This window comes from Echinococcus granulosus, assembly GCF_000524195.1.
Source record: "Echinococcus granulosus chromosome Unknown EG_S00026, whole genome shotgun sequence".
NCBI lineage: Eukaryota > Metazoa > Platyhelminthes > Cestoda > Cyclophyllidea > Taeniidae > Echinococcus > Echinococcus granulosus.
The window spans coordinates 612,305-623,723 of NW_020170406.1; the positions used below are offsets into that span (position 1 = coordinate 612,305).

The 11,419-nt window shown below is 38.3% G+C and overlaps 1 protein-coding gene across 1 annotated transcript; it reads left to right on the forward strand. All coding sequences in view use genetic code 11, as the record gives it.

The window, feature by feature from the left end:
- Nucleotides 1–9,005: 9,005 nt before the first annotated feature.
- On the forward strand, nt 9,006–10,122 carry EGR_04305 (hypothetical protein; the record flags this gene model as incomplete). The annotated part of the gene is made up of 2 exons (XM_024493554.1): nt 9,006–9,029; nt 10,033–10,122. 2 exons carry the CDS (start codon nt 9,006–9,008, stop codon nt 10,120–10,122), a joined length of 114 nt encoding a protein of 37 aa, XP_024352062.1.
- Between the last annotated feature and the right edge of the window lie 1,297 nt (nt 10,123–11,419).

Here is an 11,419-nt window from a genome sequence, read left to right on the forward strand (position 1 = left end):
CGTGAAAGCGTATTGGCACTCTTTCAAGGTTTTTGTTGTCTCCTAAGTCAAGCTATGTGTCACCCACTTGATCACCTAATTCTGTGAATTTTGTAGTCAGACAATGCGTGCGTGAACGAGTAATTTCAACATTCCCTTGAGACATGAATGGGTGCTCTTGTCAAGTCAGAGGTGAATTAGAGTGTAAATAGCGACTCAACTCCTCATTTGATCATTCACTGCTTAACCTGTTACAGTATGCATCAACAAATCAACATTGATTCATCACCGTCGTCACCTCTTTAGGTAGCTGTTGTGTGATGCGTCCTGCTACGGTAAAGCGCATCAACTGGAAGCAGTCTACATCGAAGTTGACGGGAAACCAGCTCCTTTACCTTAAAAACTGGATTCGGGTGGTTTGTCAATCGAAAGGGTGGAATCACATTAACTTTGCATCTTGATTTAACTAACGTTTGATGAAATGCGAGTTAGAAAGTGGGAAAAGGAGAAGAAGAGTGGTATGGTAAAGATTACATGAGATGAAGACTACATATCGATAGCTTGACTCGTATCTATGCTTTATAATGGATGCATGTAAGTAAGAGCATGCATTCCATATTTCCATTAGTAGAAGCAAACCATTGCAGCAGGCTATGCTAGCAATCGTGTAAACCGCTTATCAACCTTATCTTTCGCTTAAGGCCACGTTCAACTTCGGTAAAAAGGTCCTAAAAACTGTCGGGAATATTTCTTTACGGGAAGACAAGAGAATCCACATGGTTAGGAGTTGTCAGGATTACCGATCGAGTGTTTATTTCCCATGAACAATTCACCATACCAATGGCATTTAACACTGGATGATATGGAACACGTTTCGCTTATAACGCACCGAGGCCTCTGGTTTTTGCAACATGAAAGTGGGAATCATGTAGCCTATGGTTGCGGTTTTACAACGCGGATAACATGCAGCTGTTGTACCGTTGTCTGACACGAAATAATCTTTTGTTAATATAGGGAAAAGGAGACAAACTTAATCTGATTTTGTTTCTTCTTAGCTTGGACCAAAAATATTTTCTCTGTTCATTAAGCGTATGCAGTTGTTAACTTTCCCAACTCAACTTTCTTAATAACCAACTTACCTTCCATAAAACAACATAGATTGGCTAGGTAATCATAAACTGCTTGGTGATCTATTCAAGGGTTTAAAGGAAAGCGCTTGAAATAGATTTTACAAGAGCTGTCCCTAAAATGTGCGCATCTAGGCACTTGCCCAAGCTTTTGATTTGGGCATAAATCAACTTCCCACAAAACATGTAATTTTATTGCTAGTGAACAAAATGAATCGAATTGATGATGATCATTTTCGATCTAATCTACCAGGCCAGCCGTAACGCACCTTTACCAGAAGCTGTGAAATCTCACAGACCAAAATAATAATCATAGTATACTCACCTTGCAGGTTAAGCTTTAGGGATTCCCGGGGTTTATATAAAATATTCTAATGGACCTTAAACCAGAAACGAGCTGAGGCATTTCCATCTCGTCCTTTTAGGAATTGAAATAGACGTGCAACACGACACTCTTAGTCGCTTTGAAGTAACTTCAACGTAACATATTAAAAGAAAATTTGAGCCTCAATGAATTTAAATTCTTTAATAATGCCTCATGTAAATGCGAAAGGTGATCTTTTGTTCACATTGCCTTACGCAATAGGGTTCCTTCCCGTTCACGCATTTCATAATCAAGCCTGCTTTACTGGAAAATTTCGGGACTCTAAAACTCAACGAATGTTATGGCTAATAAATATGAGAAATGTTTGTAAATACAATGATTTTTTATAAACTTGAAAGATATTCTCACTGCAACATTTCTCTTCCTAGTAGCAAACGAACAACTGTTGTGGAACTGTTTTCTCGGCATTCTTCGCTTCCTTGTACCTTGCAAATTTGCTGGGTGATAGAAATCACAAAACACCCTTTTATTATATTTTTTCTTGTGCAATGCTATTTGAGTCAGTGAAACAATTGTGTGATTCTTTGAAATGCAAGACCAGTATATCTGTTTGTGTGAGTGCACAATTTTTATTGTATGCTTCACCAAGAATTTTCACATCGCATTCACTTTTCAGAGTCAATTAATGTCGAGAAAATAAAGACTACTGCGTGCATCCCAGAGGGCTTTCACGAAAATCATATTGCTGTGAGTTTCGAGGATCGGATAAATAATGTCATGTGCGCAGCGCCTTAAGAAAGAGGGGGCTGCGAAAATTTGGAACTTGCGGTCAGTATCTTTGTTTATTCAAACATATCCGAGCCTTTGATATTATAAGTTTAGTATCCGATGATTCTGGCGAGTATCTTCAGTAGTTGAATTTTTGGTTGATGCAAATGTACATCATCAGCGCTTTAGATTGGTATTTAGACATGTGAGTGCAGATCTAAGTATCTTATTCTACATTCACAGATCTCTATTTTACATTTAATGACTCTGGAAATGCTTTTATGTCATCACAAGCAGGCACTAGATAGTCCATCGGAGAACAAAAATCGTCGACAAATGGGTTATCTGGTTTGTGAATGGTGAATATATAATGCTTATTTTAGGTGGGAAGTTCTTTTTTGAGTGAACAGAAAGAATTTATTTAATTTGCTCATTTAACGAAGATGAGACTAGGACAGTAGTAAGTGGAGTATCCATCAATTAGACAATTCGAAACAAACCGAGTATCTGGACGTATATTGAGCTCGGTCCATTTGTAAGTGAACATATTAATATTGTTTCGAAGATAAAGCTAGTTCGGCGGCTTGCTGTGTAAGTTACTCCGCCAAGTTAGTATTTTTTAACTACAAGCAGGAAATGGATTCCTTAAACCTTGTTTTGGTTGCTTGCTACGTCTTTGTAAACTAAGGAAAACGTCCTTCATTTGTTAGCCGATTTCCCTCCCTTGGAAGCCTTCGCTACCATTCCCACTTCTTTTTCGATATGTGATAGAATAGATGTTATTAATAGCCTATCAAATTATGTTTAAGTGCCTTTTGCATTACACCGCCCCAACGCAGACATAGTAGACTTACTTTCTGGCTACAGTATGAAAGGGTCATGGCGGTAGACGGTGCCCGCCGTCGAGCAGTGTAGTAGGGATGCTCATGGACTTTTACACATTACTTATATTATTAAATGAGGAGGTGGATGAATGAGAATTCTCAGAGGTATTAAAGTGGGATTGGCTGCGTCTCCAAACTCGGAACTCAAACTCTAAGATACGCGTCACGCAAATCGTTGTGTGCATTGGAAGCGTCTTAAACTCACAAGCAGCTCTAAGCGCTAAGTGTAATGGACTTTCACTAACGAAAATTTGTTCCTTATCAGTACCTCAGTTAAGACGGAATGGAACTTCAAGGCTATTGATCCAACAAGACCAAATGCATCTGCCTTGTTAACATCTAAATTACCAAACTTTAATCTGATCTTAATAAAATGTTTTTCAGTTGCAAATCTAGACTTTGGCAAGTAATCATAGGAAAGTGATTACTGTAGACAGCTCGCCTCATACACTACATCGAATAAAATTAGCATTCGTTCCCACGACAACTGAATGTATTATAATCACTAAGAGATTACGGCCTCTATAAATAAATTCATAAAGTTTAAAAATTTGTCCACCATTTGTGCTCAATGGACTGCACTGCAGATTGGAGGGAAATGAGAGGGCTGAGTGGAAAAAAGCTTTTCGTAGATTCAGATGAGGTCTGTTTTTGTATTTAGCGGCATCATACCCCAACTTTAGGTGAAAAACTGTTGCTTCGGCATTGAACTTAATCCCTGCCTGACCTAAATTTCTACCAACTGGTGTAAATAAGTCGCTAAAGCCGCGTGATATTTAATAATGAAGGTTACCACACTTTTTTGGTTCCAAAGGCCCCGTAATTGCAGATACGAACATGAAGAGCGGGTAGTACAGGGGCCTGATAACAGAACCAAGTGTTAACAATGGGGGACGATGGCACGCATCTGTCTTTGTTTACTAATGTGCTACTGTTCTATCGCTAGTTCGTAAGGTTATAACTCATAAAGAGGGAGGCCCATTGTGAATAGACTACACGTAAAGTCACCTTCTGTTACCGAGGCCTTCGAGTGTTACATATCGGATAATAGGATGAATAAATTATATCGTGAGTTCGCGATATCACCAACAAAATTTGTGACCAACCACTGAGAAAAATTACCGATTAAAGCAACGTTCCACGGTATTATAATTGATACCATGGTCTCCGTCCAAATATAGGCCACATCTTTTAAGCCCTGTTTGAGGGAATTACTTAAAATAGGTCTTACGTGCTTTAACAAGACTCCATTTTACTTTAAACATCCGGTACGACCCCTAACATATACCTATTTTACTCTCCTGATTTGAGCACTTTGGATTATCTGTCTAAAGCGTAGTTGAAAGGGTTACAAATAAGGACAACCATGGGCCTTAGAACACATTAATGTTCACCATTAAAGAGTTCAACTGATAAATCACTAGACTCTCATGTGCTCCCTTTAGAAATTATGATGTGACTAGTGGTAGTTCTAATTTATGGTCTTTCTCGCATGTTCTTTACCATTGTCTACAAATAGACATTGCAGGTAGCTGTCCGGTTATAAATTGAAAGTTATGCTTAGGGTTTAAAAAGGCCGCTTCTTCACATACAGCCTGTGATATGGAGGAATGGATGATTAAAAATATTAATGGTTGTGGTGCCCCAAACATTTCACTCCCCAGCTGTCATTTAGATCCTTAAGCTACTATATTTAACATTCGCTCTCGGAACTTCCGAGGATATTAAAACAGTTCAAATTCTTTACTGTCCCAATAAGGTAGTAACTGTCACAAATGTGTTTAGGCATTTCAGTTGCTGAGCAGATTATAAATATTCAAAATCTATTTATTGTGCTTTATCCAATCGGTCTATCCATGAAACTACTTGGTATAACAGGTTATCTACTTATCAAGATAAGAAAATGGAGAGGTTAGATTCATGAGGCTGACTAGAAACCGACTGAAACTGATCTACAGAGCTACAAATAAGCAGGTCTACAATAGTAAAAGCTTGTTGACACATGCCATCAAAACTTTATAACCAACACGTGAAGGGAATAATAGCGAATGTGTGTGGCCGTTCACAAAACCATCGTGACGTAGTAGTCGAGACTAATGATGACTTTAACTCATTTTTTGAAACTGTTTGTGCAAAGGCATGAATACTACTGCGCGAGACATAAATGGATTTATTTTCTTTGGGTTAGAATATTGTTCTCAATTTGCATATATTTTACATTCAATGTCCACTATTCTTTTTTATTTTTAGATAAAAATACGAAGTTAGGATTTTATAAAAAAAATGTTTTATTTTAGTTGGTAGGGCTAGAGAATTGGATGTTACTCTGAAACAATCCAAGTTGTCATTTGCCCATAAATTGTTGAAGAAGAAAATAACAAACACATTAATCATCAGTAAGTCCTTAAAGAAAATCATTTTAGTGCCAAAAGTAATTCAAACTTGTGCCATTTCCTTCGGATTACAATCCTTCAAACCTGTCCAAGGCATCGCTTCGTCGAGCCAACTTGTCAAAAAAACGCCTCAAGGGACATGCTTTTAAGAATAATTTGCAGCTATGAAGGAAATGATTATTCTGGTTTAAAATATAGAAATTCCTTAGCAAAATGATTTTTCTAAGTTATTCTGCGATCTTTAGATAAATGAGAGATGGCAGATGGCATATTCAATGGTTAAAAAACAATAGACAGCACGCAAATGCACTGGTAGAGCTAAAAACTAAACAAAAAGCGAAAAGTTTTCTTTTTTGGAAATTACTATAGCAATAACATCACTGAATGCAGTACCATCAGTTGCAGCAGCAGTGACGGTAGCACAACAACAGTTCATGTCTCCAGTGTGAGCCTGAAAAAACTAGTTTGCTACCGATGCATGACCCGATTAGTGTTTGTTCAGGTGTGAGAAGTGGCTTTGTGCATTTGAAAACGATGCGCAACTGCAAGTGTATGTTGCTATTTAGGTAGTTTATGAATAGTTGGAAAAAAGAAGAAATTTACAACCAGGAAGGATTTATTAAGACTGATTGTTCAAGTGTAATTAGTGTTAAATGTTTATTTGACCAATTTTCTTCAGTGTAATGCATGTCAACGAGGCAGAAGTGATGAATTTTGTAAAATTTTTTGACTGAACGTTCTAAAGTAAAGCCAACACACTATTGGAAATACTACAAAATGGTGGCACCCGTGATCGCTAAATCATTAATAGAGGATTGGGACAAACTAGAAAGAATAGATCACAGCAAAATTCATTTTTAAAACTCATTGCATTAAAGACAATTTAATTCTTTAGAATTCAATGGATTTGTAGTAAAAATAGTCGTTTTTAATAAAATACTTGATTACACAGAACCTATAGTCGCCACGCCTTCCGTTTCCAACGTGGCACCTTAACACCCCTCCCCCGATCCTAGCAGCTGCTTAGCCCTCCTGTACGTGAATGATGAAACTTATCTTTATCCTGGCATGCCTTATTTGGGACTTAAGAGAGACTTGGAGAGTCACTTTGGTGACACTGGTAAGAGAATCCGATCCAAAAGAACAACATTTCAAAGTCGATGCTTCATACCAAACAGAAAGAACATGCTGTGGGTAGCTTAAGCCACGGAGACTAACGAAGAAACTGAACGTAACCCGGATTGACGACTGTGTAGCACTGAAATGGGAACGCAGTGGTAGAGAGGACGGGGTGGGGAATATTAGCTATATGAGGCTAGTTTAAGTCATACCTGTCATTAACTGTCTCTAATCTTCTGCCATACGAAATACGCTTGCTATGGAACACATTCCTGCCTTCATAATAAATTTTACCGCTGATTAAAGGACTAACTGACTTCTTAACTGGCTGATAGAGCATATTTCTGATCACTAATAACCTTTCGGTAGTCGACGCCAAAAGGCAACTACGAAAATTTCTGCGGCTGAAGTTTATCTTTTGTGTTTAACTAAATCCGATCAACAGGCACTACTTTATTGTGCCATTTAAGGGCAAGTTCTTTTTATATTCACACTCACTTAACTTCGAAAAATCTATCTTCAAATGATTTTTAGGGTACGAGGAAAATTAGCCATTACTGTTCCGATATTTTATGCAAATCTGTAATTCTTCTTAAGCGCCGAACATTCTCTACCTGTTTTATTATCTAAAATCCGCTTAGGACCTAATTTGACGTAACTGTTTACCATAAACAATTAAAAAACACAAGCCACGAATTTGCGGCTCTGGTAGTGAATGAGTTCAGGAAGCGATTCGAATAATGACTATTTAGTCGCACTTACATGCGATGTTTTTCACAGGCGCCAGGTAAGTATTCATTGTCTCAAAACAAAGCGTGTCAAAGCACGCCAATGAATTATTTTCAACATTAGTGCAGCAAGCAGCACAGGAACAAACACGCGAAAGGGGATACGAATGGCACTATATATTATATCAAACATACAGTTTACTAGTGATTTAGAGTCTAAGTCATACACCGAGCACCAGAAAGAGCTAAAGTGAGAGGGCCAGGTGGAGCGTACTATCAGGAAATGAATTCTAAAATAACCTTTAATCGCCTCAGCTTTCGTAAATGATTCACCCACAACCATGTGCACGTGTATTATGATTTCTGATATGTTCCCAATACCAAAACACTCCTGACAAGTGGGGTTTTGACCCTGCAGATAGTAAAGCTCCCGAGGTGAGGCTCACGCCTGTCATGGAAAAAGTTAGGTCGATTCCGTGTGGAACAGGTCAGCCCATACCCATTAATGGAAACTGACGGAATAGTAAAGCATCAGATAATTCAGCATTGTTTCTTAGTTACAAATTATTCGTGATCCTGACTTCAAAAATAAACTATGCAAAAGGCCTGAACAGGGACTAAGGGGTAATCTTAAACTGAGTGAGGTTTGCTGCATCATGTTGCGATATGCTTACCAGTATGCGGCAGAACGGTATTCGTTTCAGCCATGCATAATACTACAAAGACAGTTTAAATTTTTCACTAGGTGACCCTCAGCTCGATGATTTTCAGCTCTCTTAATGCTACCTACGTTACAAGTCTCCCAGTCCTACCGCACACATTTAATAAGCATTTACCATAACTTATGTCTCAAAGTCTTTGGGACAAAACACACCACAGTTAACAACATTGGAGCACTTAAAATGAAAGGGTAATGCAATAAAGATTAATACAAGGCCGTTACTATCTTTCAGGGTAAATGAGTGGTTCCTAACGAGCAAAAAAATAAGAGAAGTTCTTTTGTATCTTTTATTGTGACTTAAAAGCAAAATGTAAGAAACCAAGTGTACTGGTTCAGTAATAAAAACTAGGTCTTATCAAAAACCGGTAAATGCTCTTCGCAGTGATTAAATAAATAATCAAGACCTAACCTGAAATCCGTTGCTCATTGAAAACCAAAAAACTTATATTATGTGTTTAATGCTTCCTTTATTTCAGCATAGTCTAATTAAACCATGGGGGATTTTTAATCAAGTAGCCGAGGACATTCGACAGTAAAACTAGTCACTTATCTTGCAAGACATCAATGACTCTCACAAATGGTACCACTCAAAATGCAGGAATCAAAACTGCAAATTTAGCTATCCATCCCATTTCTTAAACCTATCATCAGCCAGCCACGGCGTACTCTCGACATCGAAAGGGCTTTTTGAAGGATATGAGAGGCACTTAATTTGCACCTAAAAAGTCCATTCTTTTGCTCCTGGTCAACATATGCAGATTCTCCTTAAAGTGAAAATATGCCAGTAAAACCAAATATTTTATGCTAAATCCAAATTTTAAACTTATCGGCGTATCAATCGCATTGCTACTAATCTGGCCCACTGCCTTGGAGACCGTGGGATCTTTCTAGGTGTTGAGGCATTGGTTGGCATTAGGCCTGGCTGGCATTAATCAAAACTTTCGTTTTATCGACGGTGTGTATGTATGGCGGCGGTAGCAGCGAGGTGGGCTGACAGAAAGTAGTCGTTAATTATCCGACTGGCTACGCTATGTGCGTGTGTACGTCCATTTGTAGGTGGGTGAATGCGTTCAAGTCCATACACACCAAATGTGTTGATGCAAGGGCGTACGGTGGTGAATGAGTTGTGTGGCCCCTGCGAACAAACAAGATTAACGACGCGCCTTGAATGAATTGGACTTTGAAGTGGGAGATATAGACGGCGCCCTACACCAAAGGTCTTGTAAGGCGTGTGCTTAAAGAAATTCCAATGTGAATGTACAATTGGGTTTCAAAATCATACTACTGTGACGAAAAATATTTGGGAAGTGAAATTATCGAAAACGAAAATTACAGCATTTGAAGTGAATATATCTGTGTTTGGGTAGTGTAATTCAACCAACTTCTCCATGCTCATTATGATTTATATCTAAGTAATTATAATGAAAGTCTATCTGGATGCCTGACATGCCTTTAAAGTGTCATGCGCCTCTGACTCATATATATATATATATATATATATACATAGAAGAAAAGAAAAACCATTGAAAGTTGTCATCAAGCGGTTGCTAAAATTGGGTTAACTTTTATGAATACAATTCTGAAAATAACTATAATTGAAATCTTTAAACCGGAATTGTGCAGGATGGTAATGCTGTTGCACACACAAATTTAAAGACCTTCAAGATTCTGGTAAAGACCGAAAAATCGGTAGTGGTATAGGATACATAAAGCACCCAGATAATTTCTGGCAGAAAAGCTTCTTTTGATATCTCATTTGTCCATAAAAACCAATATCATAATCTGCAGTCTTTAGTCTATCCCAGATACAGGCTGTCTGTGATATCACCTTTGATATGAGGATCTAGCTGTAAAAGTCAGAGCGACAACTAGTAGTGTTCCACATTTTCTTCACTCCCCACTCCTCTTAACAGTCTCTTCTATTTCACGTGTGACCATGTGGATGTCTGGTTGAAGTACCAAGTATAGATGATAATCTCCTATCGCAGAAACATTATCATCAGAAGAATGCGGAGACTGAAAATGAGGATGAAAGGATTTTCCTCCTCTTGCCTAACTTCACCACAGAATGGTGTTAAATTTCGTCAACCCATTGTCTGAACAGTTTTGGTTGTTTTCGGGATGGCCAGTTTTGTTTTTGACACACCCGATACCATAGATGTGAGTGCAGAAGATAAATGTAGGGCATAATTGCTGTTTGGCCTTCGTTAAGTCGCTTACTCATCGCGGACAGCTCTAACGAAAGTTTGTCACCATCACCACCATCACAACACATGTACACGCATAAAAGTAAGCATATTCTCCTACACGCTGAGGGTGAAGTGCCGTGTCTTGTAGGTGATTAATATGGGATGAGTGGTAGGGTAGCAGATCATCCTCCGAAAATAACCAGCCAGATTCATGAAGTTGCAATACCAATTCATAAAATTTATTTCGGATTGAGTGTTGTTAGGTCAGTCGCCCACTCATCAATCCATTCAATCGGTCGATCCATCAATCACCAAACAATGTAAACTGTAAGCCACCTATTCAAAGAATGAATTGGGTAGGTAAAGAAAAGCTGATGACCTTTTAAAATTTGTGTTGTCTTTGAATTCATGCTATATGCCACACGCTTGATCACCGAATTCTGTAAACTGCAGAAAGCCAATGAGTGTGTTAACGAGTTTTTGCGCCATTTAAGTGAAAAATGTCTGAATGCCCTTGGCAAGTCAATATTAAATCAAAGTGTAAATAGTGGCTCATAACTCCTTATTTAGTAATTTACGGCCTAATGTGTTGCAGCATCTATTATCAAATCATTGGTGATCCACCACCAGCATCTGCCATTTAAGCTACTTTTGTGTGGTACGGCCTGATACAACACGCCGCATTTTGCCAATCATTCTGCATCGAAGTTGACGAGAAGCCAGCTCCTGCAGCTTCGTAACCGAGTTCAGGTGGTTCTCTAATCGGGCAAATTAGATCTCCGCCATCTTCTCATCATAATTTATTCGGCACTTGATGAAATGAGTGTGAGTTGAACATGGAAGAAGAAGAATAGGATTGGGATAAAAGAGTGTACAAGAGATGGGAAGCACCATTGCAACAGACTGACGCATGGCTGCCAGTGCATTAAAATGTATGCACATAAATAAACGCATGCCTCTTGAAGGTCTTTACAAGTTATAACAACCCACTGCAGAATGCTATACTAAAAATTGTGCAGATTTCTTATTAGCCTAAGTGGATCTTTACGTTACTGCCACTAGATACTTTTATGTGAGGTGAGTTATTAATTTTAACAGCTCATGTTCTTTGGCAAACTCATAAAAAATTACACAATTTCTAAGTTTCACCGTAGGCTTGAAAAATTGCAGAAATTACACTCTCCTA